Source organism: Balaenoptera physalus (genome assembly GCF_965194825.1).
Source record: "Balaenoptera physalus genome assembly, chromosome: 3".
Classification (NCBI taxonomy): Eukaryota; Metazoa; Chordata; class Mammalia; order Artiodactyla; family Balaenopteridae; genus Balaenoptera; species Balaenoptera physalus.
The window spans coordinates 60,096,081-60,120,243 of record NC_138890.1 but is presented as its reverse complement, the minus strand read 5'-3'; the positions used below and the strand labels follow the sequence as shown (position 1 = coordinate 60,120,243).

The window sequence follows — 24,163 nt, the reverse complement described above, 5'->3', positions numbered from 1 at the left end:
ATTCTTAACCACTGGACCACCAGGGAAGTCCTGATCATGTGGTTTTTTTCCCTTATTCTGTTAATGTGGTATATTACATCAATCAGTTTTCATATGTTGATCCATCCTTGAACGCCAGGAGTAAATCCCACTTGGTCATGGTGTATAATCCTTTTAACGTGAGTTTAAGTCTTACCTCCTCTTTAATTTTGGGGGGAAAAATTTGAGAAGGATTGGTGCTAATTCTTCCTTAAGTGTTTAGTAGAATTTACCAGTGAAGCTATCAGGTCCAGGGGTTTTCTTTGTTGGGAGACTTTTTATTATTGATTCACTCTCCTTATTAGATATATGTCTATTTACATTTTTTACTTGTTTGTGATGTAGCCTTGGTAGGTTTTGTGTTTCTAGGAATTTGTCCATTTCTTCAAGGTTATTCAATTTGTCAGTATATAGTTGTTCATAGTACTCTTTTATAATCCTTTCTAGTTCTATACTATCGGTAGTAATATCCCCTCTTTCATTTCTGATTTTAGTAATTTGAGTCTCTTTTTCTTAGTTATTCTAGCTTTGTTGATTTTGTTGATCTTTTTAAAGAACGAGTTTTTGGTTTCATTGATTTTTCTCTCTTGTTTCTTATTCTTTATTTTGTTTATCTCTGCACTAATCTTTATTATTTCCTTCCTTCTGCTAGTTTTGGTTTAGTTTGTTCTTTTTTTTCTTTCTTTAATTGGTTTCTGGTTTGTATGATTTCTTAACCTGATTCTAGATTTAACACAATTATGATTAGGTATGTTTTTGGAAAAGGACAGTAACATGTAACCCTAAAGTAGTGTATTTGGCTTTAGAGTTATTACTGATAAAACTCTAGTTTTGGAGATAACAGACATCTTTCTAAAGTTTTTGTAGCTTCATATTAAAACCTTATAAAGCAAATTGACTAATATAATCTATGGATAACGTAGAATGCATTTATTAGCTTCTTTCCAAGATAACCTAGAATTAGATTTATCATGCAAGCACTTATTACCTTTAATGCTGTTAACATAAAATCTTTAGGTTAGAACCTTAAGTCAGTCTCTTTATTTCATAACTGAAAGAACTGAGAAACAAAGAAATTGGGTAATCTTGTCCCAAATCATGCAGTTAGATAGTTAGATAGCAGATGTTGGAGTCCTGGGCACACCACAATCAATTGTGTAGGTTGTGCAACAGTACATGGTAGCCCTTTCTAAGTCTAGGTCTTCTTTCCTCAGCTGAGTGTTTTTGCCACTAACATTACCCTGACTCTTATTTAAACCAAATTTTAAAAATAAGAATATTCGTTAGAAAAATAATAGAAAAAAATTTGACACTAAACATGAAATATTTTACATATGCCAATAATTTTTTACTAACAGTTGCAAAATCTATTTAATGTAAATTTTCTGTTGACAGCACAAATTTTCAAAATAAACATGTTTCAAAGGATATTACTTAGCAAATATATTCTTTTGTTGATAAAACAGTGCTGGATTCCAAAAACATATCCAACATATTTGGTCATAGATCAGTTCAGGAACCATTTTTCTTCTACATCTGTAAGCACTTAGATATCATAGATATATGTATATCTACGAAGCATACATCAAATTCAAAGAAATCAGAGCAATCTGAGTTTTTAAGACAGGTTTAATGACAAGAAAATTACCTGGAAGTACAAATGTTTTTTGAGATGTGATTAAGTAAAGCACATTTTTGCCTGTGTTCCTTCCAATTGTATATTACTGCATAACAAATCACTGAAAACACAGTGGCTTAATACAACGGCCATTCATTATTTTTTATGATTCTGTGGGTTGATTGGATGGTTATTCTCTTATTCTCTTTCTTTTCTTTTTCTTTTTTAAATTTATTCATTTATTTCTTTTTGGCTATGTTGGGTCTTTGTTGCTGCGTACGGGCTATCTCTAGTTGCAGGGTGAGTCGGGGCTACTCTTCGTTGCGGTGCTAGGGCTTCTCATTGCAGTGGCTTCTCTTGTTGCAGAGCAGAGCTCTAGGCACGCCAGCCTCAGCAGTCGTGGCTCGCGGGCTTTAGAGCGCAGGCTAGGTAGTTGAGGTGCATAGGCTTAGTTGCTCTGTGGCATGTGGGATCCTCCCGGACCAGGGCTCAAACCCGTGTCCCCTGCAGGGGGATTCCCAACCACCACGCCACCAGGGAAGTGTCCGCTTTTTTAAAATTAATTTTTATTGGAGTATATGTTATTCTCTTTCAATGTGTTGTTTAGTTTTAAATGTTTGAATGTTTGAAAATTTTCCTGTTGTCTGTTAATGATTTCTACTTTGATTACATTCTGATCAGAGAACACACTCTGTATGATTTGAGTTCTTTAATTCTTGAGGTTTGATTACCATGAGTAAAATAGATAGCTAGCGGGAACGTGCTATAGAGCACAGGAAGCTCAGCTCGGTGCTCTGTGATGACCTAGATGGGTGGGATGGGGGGTAGGGTGGTAGGGAGGTCTAAGAGGGTGGGGATATATGTATACATATAGCTGATTCACTTCATTGTACAGCAGAAACTAACACAATGTTGTAAAGCAGTTACACTCCAATAAAAAAAGAAAGTAAACACCATAAAAAAAATTCTTGAGGTTTGTTTTATAGTCAGGATGTGCATGTATATTCCATGGGCATTTGAAAAGAATGAATATTCTGCTTTTGGTCAGTGGAGTGTTTTATTAAGACCTGTTGACAGATGGTGGAGTTCTTCTACATCTTTTCTGAATTTCTGTCCAGTTGTTCTAACAGTTGTTGAGAGGGGGTGTTGAAATCTCCAGCTATGCTTGTGGATTTGTCTATTTCTTCTTCTAGTTGCTTCACTTTTCCCCCACATTTTGGAGCTCTGTTGTTTTGGTACATGCCCTTTTTTTTTTTTTTCTCATCCATTTTCTCAATTTTTTCCCTCTATTTTTTTGGATATATCTAGTAGTTATTTTGAAGTTCTTTTCTTCTAACTACTATATTTGATTCACTTATGGGTCAGCTTTTATTATTTTATATCTTGATGATCAGTTACTTTTTCTTGCCTCTTAATATGCCTAGTAATTTTTTTTTGTAATCCATATGGTGGATGATACCTTTTCAAGGCCCTGGATTATCCTGTATTCCTTTTAAGACTGTTAAATTCTGTTCTAGCAGGCAGTTAAATTACCAGTGAATCACCCTGATCTTATTGAGGCTTAATTCAGCATCACTTTTACTCCTAGGTCCTTACTCTTTGGTCTTAAAGATGTTCACTCTTCGTTTAGGATATATTTCCTTGGGCCATGGTTTGGAAGATGCCCAAAGAGAAAAAGTTAGAGTGAATGGAGGCTAAACAATACACTTCTTAATAACCAAGAGATCACTGAAGAAATCAAAGAGGAAATCAAAAAACTACCTAGAAACAAATGACAATGAAAACATGACGACCCAAAACCTATGGGATGCAGCAAAAGCAGTTCTAAGAGGGAAGTTTATAGCAATACAATCCTACCTCAAGAAACAAGAAACATCTCAAATAAACAACCTAAACTTACACCTAAAGCAGTTAGAGAAAGAAGAACAAAAAAACCCCAAAGTTAGCAGAAGGAAAGAAATCATAAAAATCAGATCAGAAATGAAGGAAACAATAGCAAAGATCAATAAAACTAAAAGCTGGTTCTTTGAGAAGATAAACAGAATTGATAAACCATTAGCCAAACTCATCAAGAAAAAAAGGGAGAAGACTCAAATCAACAGAATTAGAAATGAAAAAGGAGAAGTAACAACTGACACTGCAGAAATACAAAGGATCATGAGAGATTACTACAAGCAACTATATGCCAATAAAATGGACAACCTGGAAGAAATGGACACATTCTTAGAAAAGTACAACCTACTGAGACTGAACCAGGAAGAAATAGAAAATATAAACAGACCAATCACAAGCACTGAAATTGAGACTGTGATTAAAAATCTTCCAACAAACAAAAGCCCAGGACCAGATGGCTTCACAGGTGAATTCTATCAAACATTTTGAGAAGAGCTAATACCTATCTTTCTCAAACTCTTCCAAAATATAGCAGAGGGAGGAATACTCCCAAACTCATTCTACAAGACCACCATCACCCTGATACCAAAACCAGACAAAGATGTCACAAAGAAAGAAAACTATACGCCAATATCGCTGATGAACATAGATGCAAAAATCCTCAACAAAATACTAGCAAACAGAATCCAACAGCACATTAAAAGGATCCTACACCATGATCAAGTGGGGTTTATCCCAGGGATGCAAGGATTCTTCAACGTATGCAAATCAATCAATGTGATACACCATATTAACAAATTGAAGGATAAAAACCATATGATCATCTCAATAGATGCAGAAAAAGCTTTTGACAAAATTCAACACCCACTTATGATAAAAACCCTCCAGAAAGTAGGCATAGAGGGAACTTACCTCAACATAATAAAGGCCATATATGACAAACCCACAGCCAACATCGTTCTCAATGGTGAAAAACTGAAACCATTTTCACTAAGATCAGGAACAAGACAAGGTTGCCCACTCTCACCACTATTAGTCAACATAGTTTTGGAAGTTTCAGCCACAGCAATCAGAGAAGAAAAAGAAATGAATCCAAATCGGAAAAGAAGTAAAGCTATCACTGTTTGCAGATGACATGATACTATACATAGAGAATCCTAAAGACTCTACCAGAAAACTACTAGAGCTAATGAATGAATTTGGTAAAGTAGCAGGATACAAAATTAATGCACAAAAATCTCTCTTGCATTCCTATACACTAATGATGAAAAATCTGAAAGAGAATTTAAGGAAACACTCCCATTTGCCATTGCAACAAAAAGAATAAAATACCTAGGAATAAACCTACCTAAGGAGACAAAAGACCTGTATGCAGAAAACTATAAGACACTGATGAAAGAAATTAAAGATGATACAAACAGATGGAGAGATATACCATGTTCTTGGATTGGAAGAATCAACATTGTGAAAATGACTATACTACCCAAAGCAATCTACAGATTCAATGCAATCCCTATCAAACTACCAATGGCATCTTTCACAGAACTAGAACAAAAAATTGCACAATTTGTATGGAAACACAAAAGACCCCGAATAGCCAAAGCAATCCTGAGAAAGAAAAATGGATGGAGGAATCAGACTCCCTGACTTCAGACTATACTACAAAGCTACAGTAATCAAGACAGTATGGTACTGGCACAAAAACAGAAATATAGATCAATGGACCAGGATAGAAAGCCCAGAGGTAAACCCACACACATATTGTCACCTTATCTTTGATAAAGGAAGCAAGAATATACAATGGAGAAAAGACAGCCTCTTCAATAAGTGTTGCTGGGAAAACTGGACAGCTACATGTAAAAGAATGAAATTAGAACACTTCCTAACACAATACACAAAAATAAACTCAAAATGGATTAAAGACCTAAGTGTAAGGCCAGACACTATCAAACTCTTAGAGGAAAACATAGGCAGAACATTCTATGACATAAATCACAGCAAGATCCTTTTTGACCCACCTCCTAGAGAAATGGAAATAAAAATAAACAAATGGGACCTAATGAAACTTAAAAGCTTTTGCACAGCAAAGGAAACCATAAACAAGACAAAAAGACAACCCTCAGAATGGGAGAAAATATTTGCAAATGAAGCAACTGACAAAGGATTAATCTCCAAAATTTACAAGCAGCTCATGCAGCTCAATATCAAAAAAACAAACAACCCAATCCAAAAATGGGCAGAAGGCCTAAATAAACATTTCTCCAAAGAAGATATACAGATTGCCAACAAACACATGAAAGGATGCTCAACATCACTAATCATTAGAGAAATGCAAATCAAAACTACAATGAGGTATCACCTCACACCAGTCAGAATGGCCATCATCAAAAAATCTACAAACAATAAATGGTGGAGAGGGTGTGGAGAAAAGGGAACCCTCTTGCACTGTTGGTGGGAATGTAAATTGATACAGCCACTATGGAGAACAGTATGGAGGTTCCTTAAAAAACTAAAAATAGAACTACCGTATGACCCAGCAATCCTACTACTGGGCATATACCCCGAGAAAACCATAATTCAGAAAGAGTCATGTACCACAGTGTTCATTGCAGCTCTATTTACAATAGCTAGGACATGGAAGCAACCTAAGTGTCCATTGACAGATGAACGGATAAAGAAGATGTGGCACATATATACAATGGAATATTACTCAGCCATAAAAAGAAACAAAATTGAGTTATTTGTAGTGAGGTAGATGGACCTAGAGTCTGTCATACAGAGTGAAGTAAGTCAGAAAGAGAAAAACAAATACCATATGCTAACACATATATATGGAATCTTAAAAAAAAAAAATTGTTCTGAAGAACCTAAGGGCAGGACAGGAATAAAGATGCAGACGTAGAGAATGGACTTGAGGACACGGGGAGGGGGAAGGGTAAGCTGGGACGAAGTGAGAGAGTGTCATGGACTTTTATATACTACCAAATGTAAAATAGATAGCTAGTGGGAAGCAGCCGCATAGTACAGGGAGATCAGCTCAGTGCTTTGTGACCACATAGAGGGGTGGGATAGGGAGGGTGGGAGGGAGATGCAAGAGGGAGGAGATATGGGGATATATGTATAAGTATAGCTGATTCACTTTGTTATAAAGCAGAAACTGGTGCACCATTGTAAAGCAATTATACTCCAATAAAGATGTTAAAAAAATAAAAATATATTTTATAAAAAAAAAAAAAGGGAACATCTCAAATGCTCCCTTCTTTAAGTTATCATAACCCTAGCCCTAGCTTGGTTGCTGTCCAGTGCCTCCAGTTGTTTTCTTTTTTCCTCAGTTTTTATAGTTGTTTATGATAGAGAGTAAGTCCAATCCCAGCTACTGCTCAAAGGCTAAGACTAAAGTCTTAGAGTTAAAAAAAAATTCTAATAATGATATTAGGCCTTTAAGAGTAGATTATTCTTTTTTTAATTTCTTATTTTGTTATTCTTTTTTCCTTTTTTAGAAATAATATTGTTCATTAACATAAAAAAAGTGCTTAGTACAATTCCTCTCTAAGGTCTGTACTCAAGATATGTTAGCAGAGTATATATAAAGACTCTTCAAAAATTAAAGTAAATTCAAGCAAAACAGTTTCTTGGGAGCCTAGAGAAGCTGGGCGCAATAATAGTTCCCTGATCTGTGGGCATTCATAAACCCTTATTTTCTTTTCAATTAGATTTGTATATCAAACACCAAGTAACTCAATACAGGAATTTGGTTAAAATATATTTTATCTTACATATATTTGAAGTATTAGTAAAACTAAAATTTTAATGTAAAGTCATTTGTTTTTGACATCATGTCAGAAGTGGTTACAGCTAAGTTAGTCATTTAGTTAAGTATAATGAAACTCTAGATGGATACTGAAACCTAATATTTAATTAAGGTTTCTTTAATTAATTCTGTAGTAAAAGAATTGCCCAACCATATAGAACCTTATTTTTGTACTCAGTCTTTACTTTTCATTAGCAATATTTGGGTCATTTTTGAAATAAAGAACAATACCATTTGTCTTTATATGCACAACAGGAGTTAAGGAGTTACATAAAATTTTGAAGCAGAGAATTTGAAACTAAAGAAATGTATGATGATAGAGGGATAGAATGGATACGCTCTATGAGAATATTTTATTGTTAATTGCTTTACTGTCTATGCACATGGGCTCATGGTAAAATTATTTACAAGTGAATACGACTTATTTTTACATCTTTGTAAAATTCTTTGCCTCATTACAACAAGTTAGTGATGAGAAAAAATATAGGGTAGTATCAGTCCACAGGGATTTACCTTGGTGACATAATCCCAAGTGGTAATGACTTCACAGAATTTGTTGTTATTTTTTGCCAAATCTTTTTTTCTTAAATAGATCTAACACAGTTTCTACACTTAAACATGACACCTAAATTTGAGGCTATAGCTATATTTGACCTTGGCTGTAGTATAAACAGTAATTATTTTATTTTGAGTTACTGTTGACTTTGGATTTAACAATTTTTTGAACTTCAAAGAATGTGGAAATTCAAAATTATTTGGAGTTGTAACCGTATCTCACAAGTCTGATTCTTGTGGAAAATTTTGGGCTTGCTCAAAAGTAAGGTAAAATAATTTTAATGGACTTTTGGTAAGACAGATTTCAAAAATTGTTCAGATGGTCATGGTAATATACATGCCTCTAAGCTGCCTCTCCTTTTTTTTCCTCTTGTCTTTCCTCAATCTCTTGCTTTTCTTCTCCCACTTAAAAAATATCAAAACAAAACAAAAATTCCTTCTTGTTTTACTTCTGAAAATCTGCAGGATGGACATGTAGAGGTGGCACGTTTGCTTTTGGATAGTGGTGCTCAAGTGAATATGCCTGCAGATTCATTTGAGTCTCCATTAACGCTAGCTGCCTGTGGAGGACACGTTGAACTGGCAGCTCTACTTATTGAAAGGGGCGCAAATCTTGAGGAAGTTAATGATGAAGGATACACTCCCTTGATGGAAGCTGCTCGGGAAGGACATGAAGAGATGGTGGCACTACTCTTAGCACAAGGTAAAATAGTTTTACTTCTTAATTAAAAAATCCATTTCCTTTGGTTTTTTGTGTCAGTATCCCTGAAGTTTACTACAACTAAGATATTTTTTGCATTGATGATAAAATAAATTATCAACACCCTGGAAAGAACCCCAGAAGCAGAGAAAAGATAATTATCACACATCAGAACACTTTATTGTAAGTCTTTTGTAACTAGTTTTATCTATTTTCATGCTTTCCTCAGGAGCAAATATAAATGCTCAGACAGAAGAAACCCAAGAAACTGCTCTGACATTGGCTTGCTGTGGAGGATTTTCTGAAGTTGCAGACTTCCTGATTAAGGCAGGGGCTGACATAGAACTTGGCTGCTCCACACCTCTGATGGAGGCTTCTCAGGAGGGACACCTGGAGTTGGTTAAATATTTACTGGCTGCCGGTATGTGGCTTTAAAAACACCTTTTAGAAAAAGACTTTTATATTGCTTTCATAACTTTAACAATTAACCATAACTTTTTCAGCTTTCTACAAAAGTTGAAAGACAGCTCCATAATTTAACTCTCTTCTTAGGCTTTTAAATCTCCAAAAATGTCATTTTTTTTAAAAGGTTTCTTAGAGTTATTAATGTTTGCTTGGTGACTATAAGGCTTTCTGTTGACCTCTTTCCATTGAATGTTTGTGGCTTTTGAGGGGAGAAGTTAGTTCCTCCTAGTGTCTGTTAATAAGAGGAGGTGGGGATGACATAGAGGTTATAATTTGATACCCTTAAGCCTGTTCATTTCTTGACATTTCTGACTTCTCAAAAAAAATAAGAAAGAATGAACGAACAAGTGGGAATCTTTTTTTTGGCAGAAGTATTTAGTTTTTTGGGTTTTTTTGTTTATTTGTTTTTAAATATTTATTTATTTGGCTGCATTGGGTCTTAGTTGTGGCATGCGGGATCTTCATTGCAGCGTGAGGGATCTTTGTTGTGGTGAGGGCTCTTCGTTGCGGCATGCAGGCTTCTCTCTAGTTGTGGCGCGTGGGCTCCAGAGCGTGCGGGCCCAGTAGTTGCGGCACATGGGCTCTCCATTGTGGCACACGGGCTCTAGAGCACGTGGGCTTAGTTGCCCCGTGGCATGTGGCATCTTAGTTCCCCGACCAGGGATTGAACCTGCGTCCCCGCGGAAGGTGGATTCTTAACCACTGGACCACCAGGGAAGTCCCAGAAGTATTTAGTTTTAAAATAATTTGTGCTTTATATATTGTTAACCAGTGGTAAGAAGTAAGTTTTTTTACATAGAATATTTGTAGTTTTATATAGAGCAAGTTAAGGATATATCAGAAAAAATTGATCCAGATGTAAACCTTTATATATCCCTTAGAAATAGTATAAAATTTTTTATCCATATCTAATAAGTTGTTTAAAACTTGACATATAAAGAAATTAATACATAAAGGAAAATAAAATATTTAGCAAAACTTTATTTATCCTTTACTGTTAATATTAATTTGATTATAGCCCAGCATCAATTATTCCTTTGAATTATTATTGCAATAATTTCTTAATCCAGATCATTAATGGTTTGGCTGATTATTTAGATTTTGAACCAATGCACAAACCAGCCATACAGGCTGACCTCTTCCTTGACTCAAATACTATTTATTTGCTGTAGTTAGTAAATGTATGTGCATTATTCAGTCATTTTTCCCTCATTATTTTCTGTAACTGTCTGTGTCCCATTCAGGAGTCTTTCTTTACCGGTGCTTATCAGTCTTCATTCTCCCCACATCCCTCTAAGTGTCAAGATATTGTTAAGGGGCTTTTAAAAGAAGGAATAAATAACGTTAACTAAGAAATCACCAGACATTCTGCTCAACTCATGTGTTAACTCTATTAATTACCACTGGCCACTGGTATAGTAAATATTACACACATCTTATAGAAACTGATGTACAGTCATGTTACATAAGCAAATCAAGCTAATAAGTGACAGGGCCAATATTCAAACTTAGAACTGCTGACATTGTTTTTTCTATTGCGTCACCACTGATTCTCATATTTAGCTACTTTTGCTAATTTGAAGTAGGTAGTTTCTGGAACTGTCTCGGGGGCCTGAGAATCACTTTTTATGTGATCACTACCTAAAACAATTTTTTTCCAGATTAGAGTGTGATTTATTTACACGCATTTCTTCTTATAGTGTAGTGCTAAAGAAGAATCCAACAGGTCTTTTAATACATTGCCTATACAATTTTTTTAAAAAATTCAAAAACCTTTTGTTACGGCATTTTTTTCAAACATTTAGAAAATATGATGAATCCTAAGAACCCATCACCCAGCTTTAAGAATCTCATTTCATCTATACTCCCTCTATATCCCCCACTTATTTTTATATAATATTTATTAAAAATAATTAAACATTAAATTTTTTTTATTGAGAGATAATTGACATACAACATTATATTAGTTTCAGGTGTACAAGATAATGATTTGATATTTGTGTATATTGTGAAATCACAACCAGAATAAGTCTAGTTAATATCCGTCTCCACACAGTTATAAAAACATTTTAAAATTAACATTTAAATTTTTTAAATTTGAAAATAAATTTGTTTTTATAAATTATCAATAAATATTTCAGTATGTATCTCTAAAAGACAGTCTTTTAAAAAAGTAACCACAGTACCATTTTCTTACCTAAATTTTTAAAATAATAATTCCTTGGTGTCATTAAATATCCAAGCAGTTTTCATATTTTCCTGATAGTCTTATAAATGTGTATGTGTGCGTTTAATGACTTTTTTGAATTAGGATTCAAAAGAAAGAAAATACATAAAGGAAAGGAATACATAAAGGAAGAATACATAAAGGAATACATAAAGGAAGATTTATACAGTAACTCTTGATCAATACATCTCTTAAGTCTCTTTAATTTATGGGCCCTTCATCATCTTTCTTTTCTTTTTTCCCTTGCAAGTTTTGGTTGAAGACATGAAATGTTTATCCTTTAGGCTTCCCAGAGTATGGATTTTGCTAATTGCACCTCCACGATTTCAGTTAACTTGTTTTTCTGTCCCTTGGATTTCCTATAAGTAGTACTTAGATCTAGAGACTTGATTGAATTCAGGTATGATGTATGTTTGTTTTGTTCTGTTTTGTTTTTAAGACTACTTCATAGGTAGTATTTGTGTACTTTCTTCAGGAGGTAGTAAATGTCTGATTGTCTCTCTTTTTGATTATTAGATATTGATGATCATTGCTTAGATCCATTAATTTGTTAGGGGTTACAAAGTGGTAATATTCTAAATTCTATTATTCCTTCCTTGTTTATTAGCGGGAATATGTCTATAAAGAGAAACTTCCCTTCATCAACTATTTGGTTACTCTTAGGTATAAATCATAGGACCAGTAGTATAAATGTTTGATTTTTCTCCCCCTTTCCTCTCCCCCCATCACCCCAAATAATGAGGTGGACCCCTAGTATCCTTCACTGGTGACCAATGAAGTGGTTTTTGTTTTATTTTGTTTTTATTTTTTAAATTTTTTTTTATTTTTGGGTGTGTTGGGTCTTCATTTCTGTGCGAGGGCCCTCTCCAGCTGCGGCGAGCGGGGGCCACTCTTCATCGCGGTGCGCGGGCCTCTCACTGTCACGGCCTCTCTTGTTGCGGAGCACAGGCTCCAGACGCGCAGGCTCAGTAGTTGTGGCTCACGGGCCCAGTTGCTCCGTGGCATGTGGGATCTTCCCAGACCAGGGCTCGAACCCGTGTCCCCTGCATTGGCAGGCGGATTCTCAACCACTGCGCCACCAGGGAAGCCCGAAGTGGTTTTTTTGTTTTTGATTTGAACATCATTTTGAACTTCTAGATTTAAACATACATGATGGCTTTTACTCTATCATAGTCCTCATTCTTTTTTATGTAAAAATTGCTGAAAGATGGGACAATTTCACTATCTTTGGTCAATAAGTTTAGCTCCTAAATCCTTTTGGTGTGACCTCATTATAGTCTCTGTTTCCTTGCTTTTTGATATTGCTAGGTGTTTCAGGCCCATCTTATACAGATTCTCCCCCAGTCTTGGAACCAATTATTTCTTTAAGAAGCCCTAATTTCATTTAGTAGGATATGGTACTTCTTAGCTAGAGATGCTATTTCAGCTTGGTCTTTCATTGTCTCTAGGCCTTTTTAGTTGGTCAGAGTGAGGAAATATTTTTCTTACAGATAGTAATACAACATGAATTCATGTCAGTACTTCCAATTCAGAACCATACGGTTTTACTTCACTTCAGCAATCTTTTATCTGTGTTTTCTCTCAACCATGCCCCGAATTTCACTCACCAAAGGATTACTCATTTGATTTTTACCTCAATATCCATAGAATAGAAACCAAAACTACCAACAATATGATTTCTGAAAACTGATATTTTTTGCTTTAGCAGCCCTTTTATTTCTTAGGGTATATCTTACTGGGGATGTATAGGCAGATTATTATTATTATTTTTAAAATAAATTTATTTATTTATTTATTTTGGCTGTGTTGGGTCTTCGTTCCTGTGGGTTTTTCTCTGGTCGCGTAGAGCAGGGGCTACTCTTTGTTGTTGTGCGCGGGCTTCCCATTGCGGTAGCTTCTCTCGTTGCAGAGCACAGGCTCTAGGCACGCGGACTTCAGTAGTTGCAGCACGCGGCTCAGTAGTTGTGGGTCGCGGGCTCTGGAGCACAGGCTCAGTCCTTGTGGCTCATGGGCTTAGTTGCTCTGTGGCATGTGGGATCTTCCCGGACCAGGGCTCAAACCCCTGTCCCCTGCATTGGCAGGCGGATTCTTAACCACTGTGCCACCAGGGAAGTCCAGATTATTGTATTTTTTAATCGTTTGGTATAGTTCCTTTCTGTGTGGCTAAAAGCATTTTTCCAAAACATTTAAAGGAAAATTAGGATTCTTAAAATCTGATATTTTCATATTTAGAGTTTATGAGTTTCACCAAATTATAAAATTCACAAAGTAAATGTGTAATTTTTTTGTTTGTCAGGTGCTAACGTTCATGCTACAACAGCAACAGGAGACACAGCCTTAACCTACGCTTGTGAAAATGGACATACGGATGTTGCAGATGTTTTACTTCAAGCAGGGGCTGATTTAGTAAGATATTTTTAATTTCAAATATTTTTGTGTGAATGTTAATACTCCTTTATTTTTAACATTTAGAAAACACTAGTAAAGAAGATCAATAGTTTGCATGCTTTGTATAAAATAACTTTTAAAAGTTTAGCTACTTGTTCTAGTTGTTGCATTTATTAAATGTATTTGAAAATAGTTTTTAAAAGGGCATACTGTTTCTTTTCCTAGGTAAAAACATTTGTTTCTTTCTTCCTCTCACCCCAGTCCCATTTGACATTCCTGAACCTTTTTAACTCTCCTTTATTAGACATATAAATTCAACGATACGTTTGTAGCATAGGATAACCTGTTAAATCACTTTGAGTGATTTCTTTTGTTTTTCTAATTAGTTAGACATTTAAAATAAAGCTACTGTCATCTTCCTAACAACATTATTACAGCATTTCATTCTTTTTCTGTTCTTTTAATATCTTCTATTTTGGCTTTTCAAAGTTTCAAATTAGATGGCAGGTTCATATGTGTAATAATCCTTACAACTATGGGAAATTATAAATAATATCCCACTTAAAGGTTTATGCTTCTTGCTGAAATGTTTGCTTTGACTAATTTTTATTTTGTGAGAGTATTTTGAACTGCTTTCTAGAGTTTCTTCCAGAATTCCCTTATGTATTAAAAATCTATGTGAGACACGCATAGTTATAAATGCTGTAGAGAATCAACTTTATTAATTTCAGTTATTTAGAAAAAACTGTGCAAGTATTGTCTTTTAAACCATTTCCAATAACAGACATTCCCCCCAAAATACCTGAGAACATTGTTGGAAAATAATTAGACTATAATAAGTGTATAGTATAATTATGCTATTTATTTATCATCATTTCTACTACTAATAAATATTGTAGTGATAAGACTAGCATTCATTCTTATTAATTAGGATCTGCCAGTTAGAATTTCTAAGAGGTGTACTTTTTTCGTTTGAAAATTATGACGGATATGTTAAGTAGATCTTAATCTTCTGCCTTCTTTCTTTATCTCATTCCTTTTTTTAAAGTTGCTTTGGGTCATCTAAAAATTAAGAATTGAAGCATTTCATCACTTGGAATAAACAGGGTAGAGCATAAAAGCTTAGATAATATAAGCAAAGTTTAATACTCTTATCCTCTGAATTCTTATCAAAAGTCTTCCTTCTTCCATTTTTCCATAGCTAAGTCACTTTCTTGACTAATTTGCTAGTTCTTCTAAAAATATTAAATAGGAAAAGAGGAATTATCTGTTAAATGCACTTTAAAGTATAGCAAAACCTTAGTGATTTTTGACAGAGTTAAAAATTGGTTATGAAATATTTTTAAATGCCCTTTAAAACAAAGGGCATTTAAAAATAGAAAACAAAATAGTTGTTTTTTATTTTTATAGTCTTCTGGAATTAGGTAAATTGTGATTAAAATTCCTTAGAAGAATTTCATTAAATAAACAGATTGAAAGATTTGAATTTACCATACTGTTTTACATTCAAAATATAAGATTAAAAAATGGCTCAGATAAATATTTATCTTAAGTACAAAGGTAATACTGTTATTCTGACGTAACTGTTTTTCTCTTTTGCAAACCATCTTTGCATTCATATATACATGTAATTATAATCATAGTATAGTACAGTTGTTTTCTATTTTCCAGAATGTGTATTCTGTCATAATCTTTTCCATATTGCTACATATTCTCTATATTTATAACTTGTGCATAATATTCCATCAAGTTGATGAGCCATAATCATTCACTTATTATTGAACTTTTGACTTGCTTTTTATTTTTCACTGTTGTAAATACTGCTAGATTTAATAATTTCATGTGCATAACTTTTTCTTTTTTTCTCCTTTTGGATTATTTCATATATTAATTTTTCACTTTAAAAAATATATTCCTATTTTATGCTTTTGCTATCTGTGGAGAGATATTTCAATTTTAATATTAGTTATTTTCCTGATTGTAAAAGCAATTCTTGTTCTTTATAGAAAATGTGGAAAGTATAGAAAAGCATAGTAAGTTTGATATTTAAAACCTATAAATAATTTCAGGCTTTACTATAAGCCATAGGCGGGAAACAAAAGACCTAGTCAAAAACAAGAAGTGAGTAAAGCAGGCAGATCAGTCCCTGAGTCCTGAGGAAGAAAATGACTGATAATTCTTGCTAGCTGGACCTAAAAGGACAGTAGCACCTTTCTTGTCCTTCATTGTTTTCTGTCACCTCCTAGTATCTGTTTAGGACTGTAGTAATTTCCTCCAGTGGTTTGGAATTGGAAGACTACACTCCCATTGCATGGAGTGGAGATGTATTCCATTTCTGGCATCCCGTAGATGTATTCTTGATGTCTAGGTTTGGTAGTTCTTTAAGTTAAATTGTTTGTTTGTTTGTTTTCGTGGGCTAGCTGAGAACCTTCATTTTGGGGGGAACTATTTTTACCTTCGGTTTTAAATAAGAACGCACAAGTCAACCTTTGAAACACAATCTGGGCCATGCTTTGTTAGATTTTTAGAGCTTAACTTTTGCCACAATTTAAGGCTTTGTTATTATATATTTTTTAAAGAGCTTAAAAGTTTTTGTCTCTCATTTTTAAAAATATTCTGTAGAATCAGTTAGGATATTAATTACAATTTTATAAAAATGTAATACAACAATTTGGATTTCTTATATTGTTTCCTGAGATGAAACTGAGAGGTTTTAAGGCTTTTCATTCTACATGTGTAGTAGGTATAGTTTAGAACTTAGTTTTAAAGGAAATCTAGACAGTTTCTTATTTAATGCTTTTTTAAAAATCCACAACCAGAACTGTTAGTATACTTGAGCATTTTCAGGTAGATCCTCAAAATATGTACATGTTCTCATTTGAAACTTAGTTATTTGAAATTTTATTTTTTCTTGTTTTAAAAATATTTAAAATGAAAAAATATTTGATATTTCCAGTAAAAAAAACCCTGAATATCCATCATATTTAGAAGGTTATGGATTGATATGTAACTTGTCTACCTTTGTAATAATTGCATAAATTTGAATAATCCATTATTAAAAACCTTTGGACTAGATTAGTATTCTTAAATAAGCCACTTAAAATGTTCCTTTTGGAAATCAAAAATTAAATGAAATAAAAAATTGTCCATTAATTCCAGAGGTTTTTTTTGAAAATTCTTCCTATTTAACATGCAAAATCATTTTAACTACTCAATAAGCAGAGAGCCTTGAACAAATCACCTAATCCATATCTTCCATATAGTTGCACCTCTTGTTACCACTGTAATGGGAATCATTATATATTGAAATAAAGATTATTCCTTTATGTACTTTTTTCTCTGCATAGCATCTTTTGTTTATTGGGCCCAAATTAGTTTTTAGTATTTGGTGTGATTACAGGTATAATATGATGTAAACCCATCATAAGAAAGTTTGTATTAAAACACATTAGCATTCTGTAGTATACTTAAAATCTAAAAGAAATTTTAAAAAAAAGAAAAAAGAAAAAAATAAACCAGCCTTTGGAAACTAATCTTATTTCTCTGAAAAGGAATATACTATGTGTCCTTACAAATTTGTTATTGAACTGCTTGACCAGAAATAACCAATAAACACCATTTAAAAATCGAAGTTGAGTGACTCCCCTGACGGTCCAATGGTTAAAACTCCATGCTTCCACTGCAGGGGGCATGGGTTCAGTCCCTGGTCCGGGAACTAAGATCCCATATGCCGTGAGGCGCGGCCAAAAAAAATAATAAATAAAAATAAAATTGACATCTGCAATATTAAAAAAAACGAAAACTGAAGTTGATTCAGTTCCATTGTCTTTGAGTCACTGTCCTGGTGTCCTGTATAATTATTCCTTTAGGCCATTCTCCCCAGTTACTGGTCTTTAGACCAAAAGGCAGAGTTTTAATATTTCATTCTTATTTGTATCTTGATAGCTTACTTCAGCTAAAGCATTTATATGGCTTGATTTCTTTTACCACAGTCCCCTAGCCCCCTCTTTACTATTACTTTTATGTTCAAGGTGGAGAATTTGCATAGTTAACTATTCAACAGTATAACTTGGATTGTAAAACCCTACTCTGCTTCTTTCTTTTTTTCTCTTGCTTGCTTTTAATTTTGACTTACTTTGTTGTCTATGTTTTCCTGGCTTCCATGCCCAACCATGTTATTGTTATAGAGATGATCCATCTCTATGAAAGATGACTGCATCAGGTCAGAGTATCCAAAGGCCCTAATGATAGGATGTTTAGGTGGCAACAGTGTTGGTTAACATGTCAGTGTTGTTTTGTTTTTCTGTTTAAAAAAAAAAAAAAAAATATATATATATATATATATATATATATATATATATATATAGTAGGAGTTTTTGTTGTGTTTTATTTTTATTTTATTTTATTTTTTTCTTCCAGGTTTATTAAGATATAATTGACATACAGTACTGTGTAAGTTTAACTTGTGATTATCACAATAAATTTAAGAACCTCTATCATCTCATATAGATACAAAATTAAAGAAATAGAAAAAAAATTTATTCCTTGTCATGGGATCTCTTAGGATTTGCTCTCTTAACAACTTTCGTATTTAACATACAGCAGTATTAATTATATTTATCATGTTGTATAATACATCCCTAGTACTTACTTATAACTTGAAGTTTGTACAGAGTTGCTTTGATTTGGTGGTGTTTCTGGTTTTCAAACCATTTGTAAAGATGATGGAATCTTTCTCTTTTCATCATGACATGTTAATTTCAGCACTAAAATTTGATGCATTTGTTGAGATAAAAGAAATATTTGTCATCTGTGGAATTTCCTTCACATGTATTTGCCAACAAAGCTAAGGTTGGAAAGGGAGAGTGATATATAAATCCCGTAAATTAGTATTCCTTCCTTGTCTACAGCTCCTTGGCCTTTCATTTCTAGAAGAGGAACTCAAGTAGTATTTTCCATAATAAACAACTGACATAGATATTAGAGAAGGTAAATACATTCTAGTTGTATTCACATAAAGATTTTTTATGACCCACTTTAGCATGTTACAGGCCTTCATTGCTATTTGAAAGTAAATCTACTAAAAGGAAGAAATACCTGTGGAAGGCATCCTGTGATCCTGTATCTGAATGGAGGGCTAATGAGTGACAAAGGCTACACTTAGTTATTTAGAAAGAACTCAACATTAGAGATGCTACTGAACATTAGACACCGGAATTTTCATCATAGCCATCAGATCACTGATGTATAAGTAAATAGTTGCCTCAATATTCTCATCTGTAAAATGAAATCTAGTGTTATTTTCTGGACTATTTTACCCAAGTCCTGTAAATATTCTTTCTTTGGCTATGCTGGGTGTCCTAGGGCAAATCACTTAGATTCCCTAGCCTTCTTTTGTTTTTCTTTCTCATCTCCCCCCTTTCCTTTATTTTATGAGGGGTTTGGACCAGATCTTTAATGACGTGGCTTAAGAAATCTAATTTTGTGATTTTTAAAGAACAGGTTAACTAGCTACCTGTTTGGAGGTATCAGATGGACTAGATGAGTACTTAGCCCAACAGTGTGTAAAGTGCTATGGTATCCTTGAAGAAAATGAAATTTTAAGGTGTGAGTCATAATTAATAATAGTGATGTGTTACACAAATTATTCTATCTCTTAAAATCTTTGGGTATATTAAATGTATCTTAAATTTCTTAATTTTGGGCATTATTTATAATGAATAATTAGCAGATTTAGCTTATTATGAAATATTTTAATAGATAAAAGTTACTAATCCCTAGAAAACACAGTAATGTGGTAAGGCCACCCCAGTAAAGAATAATTTGGCATTATAATGCTAAATCATTCTCTCTCCCACCCTATCTTTTTACTATCAGTATTTTATCCTACTTAAATACTGTCAAAGAAGTAGGAAGAGTTTCCTTAACATGGATTTTTATTGTAAGTAAACTATTTTCTTAAGAATAAAATCTCTCCAGTTATCTTTGGAATTGTTCAATTACGAATTTATTCTTCTTTTCCTTTGGTTAAACTTTATTTTGAGTAGCAGAATAAACTTTTGTTACATCCTCTTCTTCTCATCTTATATGCCTTCAGACTTTTCAAAATTTCCTTTCTTTAGGATTGTTTTTTCAGCTTTGGCTTTCAAGTATACATAGGTAATGCCCAGTGAGAGACAAGGAATTTAGAAATACCATTTTACTTTGAGATGTTAGCCACCTTGAAAATAGGGGTGGAAGACGGAGAGGTTTTTCCAAGGACAAGATAGGACATGGTTTCTTTCTTTCAGCTCATAATAAATCTGCTTTAGATGCAGTAGATCAAAGAAAATAAATAGAACCAACCTAAAGAAGTGTGGTGGGCACACAGTGTTGCTAATTCTGGGTCTTTGCCATATTGAGTAATAGCTGGTCCTATGCAAATCAGTTATATTTTTTCTTATTTTTAAATAGGTAATATGTAACACTTTTACATGGTTCAAAATTCATAGAGTATAAAATGTCCCATGGGCACCCATTTTCCCTCTCTGTTGGCAATCAGTGTTGTTCATTTCTTGTATCCTTCCAGAGATATTTTATATATGTATGATGAAAATTTACATCTTGAAAGAAACACATATTCTATTTAATGCTTAGTGCTTTGTATAATTCCTTACTGAAATAGAATTTTGATTTTTAGTATACTAATTTTCTCTGTAGAGTTGATCATAACTTTTAAAGGTTTATTATTTTTAATGTTGGAATGAAAATCGAAGCACTTCTGCACTGAGTAAATTGCGCCCCTTGAATATGTTGTACTGGTCTATCACTGATTTTCCTCCCTAACCGTAAAGTAAGCTCTTTGACCCTTGTTGCTTTTCTTAGACTGTGTTCTAGCCAAATGAACTTTGGGGGGCGTTTTCCTAGAATAGTTGAACTAGTGGAAACTGGGTGATTTGGACATGGATACATTAGCACCCTCTGGTTCTTAATCCTGGAAATTAGATTTGATATGGACTTACCTTAAACGAAACAAAAATTTTGAAGGATCAGTTTGTTATCTATATTAAATCTTAGGAAATAGAGGATTTCTATTTCTTTTCTATATCCTCTTTTGTAAGATTTTTTTTTAATTTAAGCAATATGTTGTGTGTCTTTCTGAACATTTCTATACACTCAAGCATATATATATATTCTGTGTATGTGGGCTATATGTCTTTTTTATATGAATAGATTTGTTACCACATATACTGTTCTGAAACTTTTTTCTTTTTAATATAATATTTTTCTATCAATTCCTAAGATTTCTCATTCTTTTTCACAGGTACCTAGTGTTCTATATAATTTATTAACCATTTATTTATTCATAAACATCTGGGTTATTATAATTTTTAAATATTACAAATGGTACTGCACTAAATATTGTTATGCACATTTACGTATCTTTGCTACTTTTGCGAATATAGGGATAAATTCCTAGAAGTGAAATTGCCGGTTTTCAGAGGGTCCACATCTAAAAGTTTGATAGCTGCTGCAAAACTGTACAAAAATGCTGAACTAGTCTATTCTTCTACTAACAATTGAGGTCTCCTGATTCTTATATTCTCATTAACATGAGTTAGATTTCCCCTTCCTTCCTTCCTTCCTTCCTTCCTCCCTCCCTCCCTCCCTCCCTCCCTTCCCTTCCCCCCTCCCTCCCTCCCTCCCTCCCTTCCCTTCCCTTCCCTTCTTCCTTCCTTCCTTTTTTTATGGTTTAATTTTCTAATCTCTGATCATAGTCCCCATGTTTCTTTTATCTAAAAAAATCCCTGTGTTCCAAGTAGCCCTATGAGCTGCTCACTAATTGCTGAACTAATTGTTGAACTATATAAAACACAGGTATAAAGTTACTTCCTGGAAAAGTATTTATTCAGACATCATTTACAAATGCAAATTTTGAAATATTTTGTTAATTTCTTTAAAAAACTGATTTTTTAAAAATCAAATATTTAGACAATGTTTATTGACTCCATTCTGAAGAGGAGATTAATGTGTCTTCCACCATAGGATTTTCATGAGTTATTTTTTTATTACATTATCATGATTTTATAACATTTACATTCTGTTTTATGACCCTATTATTTCTCAAAGTTGTTAAACTTTAACTGTATATTTAGGTGGATTCATGTTTACCTTACTAGTCTTTCATATTATGTAGACTCTGAATTCCTGATTTCCTGAACTTGACTCACCTTTTGGCTGGCTGATACTGGTATTTGGTTTTGAATTTACTTTCCTCAACCAAAAAAAGGAGTTCACAGGTGCTTGCATTTTTGATATTACTGTATGTTGTATTTATAAATGAATGTAGCCAAATATAAAATTAATGAATCACGTGTTTTTTCCCCTCAAAATTCTAAGCCCTCTATTCTACTGTCTTCTGGTATTAAATATTGCCAAAGCCTGCTAGAATATTCCCCATTATATGTAAGTGATTTCCTTTCTGCCCGGATTATCATAAGATTCTTTCATTATACTTAAACCTCTATGATTTCCCCAGGATGTGTCTTAGTGTTTATTATTTTATAATAGTTTTTCCTGGAAAACCGTGAGTGCTTTCTATTTAAAGATTTTAGTTCATCCTCTCTCCCCTCTCCTTTTCTTTCTCCTCCTCATCATCCTTCTCCAGTTTTTTTCTATTACAGCCTTGAATACTTCTTTTTCTGTTCTGTTTTCTTCTGGGACGTTTATTATCCATATATTGAATCTCCCTTATTATCTTTATGTCTGATTCTTTTCAGTTCTTTGTCCTTTTCCTCTGTATTGTTTCTTTCTTAAGCCCATCCACCAGGTCACTATTTTTTCTGTATACTTGTTGCTGCTTCTAACGTGGTTTTCGTGGTTTCATCATTACTTGGTATCTTTTCCTACTTTTATCTCTCAGCTTCTGATATTCGCAAATCTTTTGATTTAATTATTTTCCTTGGTTAGATATTAAGATACTGCTCTATTTTCTGTGGTTTTAGTTGTATTTGGAGATAAAGGCATGAGTTCAAAAACTTTAGCAGAACTTCTGAGCTCTTCCAACTCACTTTTTTTTCCTGATAAATTTATTTATTTATTTGTTTTTGGCTGTGTTGGGTCTTCATTGCAGTGCACAGGCTTCTTATTGTGGTGGCTTCTCTTGTTGCAGAGCACAGGCTCTGGGTGCGTGGGCTTCAGTAGTTGTGACTCGCAGCCTCAGTAGTTGTGGTGCACAGGCGTACTTGCTCTGTTGCATGTGGGATCTTCCTGGAGCAGGGCTCGAACCCGTGTCCCCTGCATTGGCAGGCAGATTCTTTTTTTTTTTTTTTTAATCCATTCATCTGTCAATGGACATTTATTTATTTATTTAAAAAATAAATTTATTTAAAAAATAAATTTATTTATTTAAAAAATAAATTTATTTATTTATTTATGGCTGCATTGGGTCTTTGTTGCTGTGTGCGGGCTTTCTTTATTTGCAGTGATCGTGGGCTACTCTTCGTTGCAGTGCACGGGCTTCTCATTGTGGTGGCTTCTCTTTGTTATGGAGCACGGGCTCTAGGTGAGTGGGCTTCAGTAGTTGTGGCACGCTGGCTCAGTAGCTGTGTCTCATGGGCTCTAGAGTGCAGGCTCAGTAGTTGTGGCGCACGGGCTTAGTTGCTCCGCGGCATGTGGGATCTTCCTGGACCAGGACTGGAACCCGTGTTCCCTGCCTTGCAGGCAGATTCTTAACCACTGCATCACCAGGGAAGTACCCCCAACTCACTTTTAAGTTTCCTCTTGCTGTTATATCACTTTGTTCCACTAGTTAAAGCGTTCATATTCTCTTTAATATTTTTGAAAGTACAAGGGAATATTTGACTAAAATTTTGTTTCTATTTTTGTAGGAACTTCTTAATAGGTTCTGTGTTGGATACTTTGTGCTTATTTATTCTTATTTGAATGGAGCTTGTCTTTGTTGAAAATCATATGGGGATGAGGAAGGGAGAAGTGAGCTTTAACAGTCAGCTTCTTCAAATCATAGAGTTGACTCAGAATACTTTCTCACCAAATCTCTACCATAGGAACATGCATCCCCTTAGGGTAAGCATATCATCCAGGATAGGAGGTAGGAGTGACTTAGGGTGAAGCCTTCTCTAGGCCACATTTCTTTTATTTGGAGATACAGTTGATCCTGGTCAGTGATTGCAATTCTTATTACTGTTTCTTCAACCATCTCCCTGTCTCATCTTTGAGTACTTTCTCCCTGTCTCGAGACTAGATCTAGAGAAAATACAGATATTCCATCGCAAGTTCTTTCAAGTCTCCTGTTTTAGTTGAAAAGTGTGAGCGCTAAGTGCATTTATAATGGGGGAAGGAGGTACTACAGAACTATTTAATCATCTTACAGTATTTTTCCTACTTTTATCTCTCAGCTTCTGATATTCGCAAATCTTTTGATTTAATTATTTTCCTTGGTTAGATATTAAGATACTGCTCTATTTTCTGTGGTTTTAGTTGTATTTG

The 24,163-nt window shown here is 33.9% G+C and overlaps 1 protein-coding gene and 1 long non-coding RNA gene across 7 annotated transcripts in view; one reads left to right on the top strand and one right to left on the bottom strand.

Moving 5' to 3' along the window:
- Positions 1 to 24,163, top strand: part of ANKHD1 (ankyrin repeat and KH domain containing 1) — a gene marked incomplete at its 3' end in the record, with an annotated part of 115,029 nt that overhangs the window by 36,184 nt on the left and 54,682 nt on the right. For 5 of the 6 annotated variants that reach the window (XM_082454027.1, XM_082454031.1, XM_082454029.1 and 2 more), the window contains exons 8-10: positions 8,361 to 8,598; positions 8,825 to 9,016; positions 13,584 to 13,693. In XM_082454027.1, coding sequence (XP_082310153.1) covers positions 8,361 to 8,598; positions 8,825 to 9,016; positions 13,584 to 13,693 — 540 coding nt within the window. The remainder of the gene's footprint in view (positions 1 to 8,360; positions 8,599 to 8,824; positions 9,017 to 13,583; positions 13,694 to 24,163) is intronic. The other variant, XM_082454032.1, reaches the window with a different exon arrangement.
- Positions 9,100 to 24,163, bottom strand: part of LOC309657223 — a 116,739-nt gene continuing 101,675 nt past the window's right edge. Inside the window, exon 2 of the long non-coding RNA XR_014261720.1 lies at positions 9,100 to 9,730. This is a non-coding gene — a long non-coding RNA (uncharacterized lncRNA). The remainder of the gene's footprint in view (positions 9,731 to 24,163) is intronic.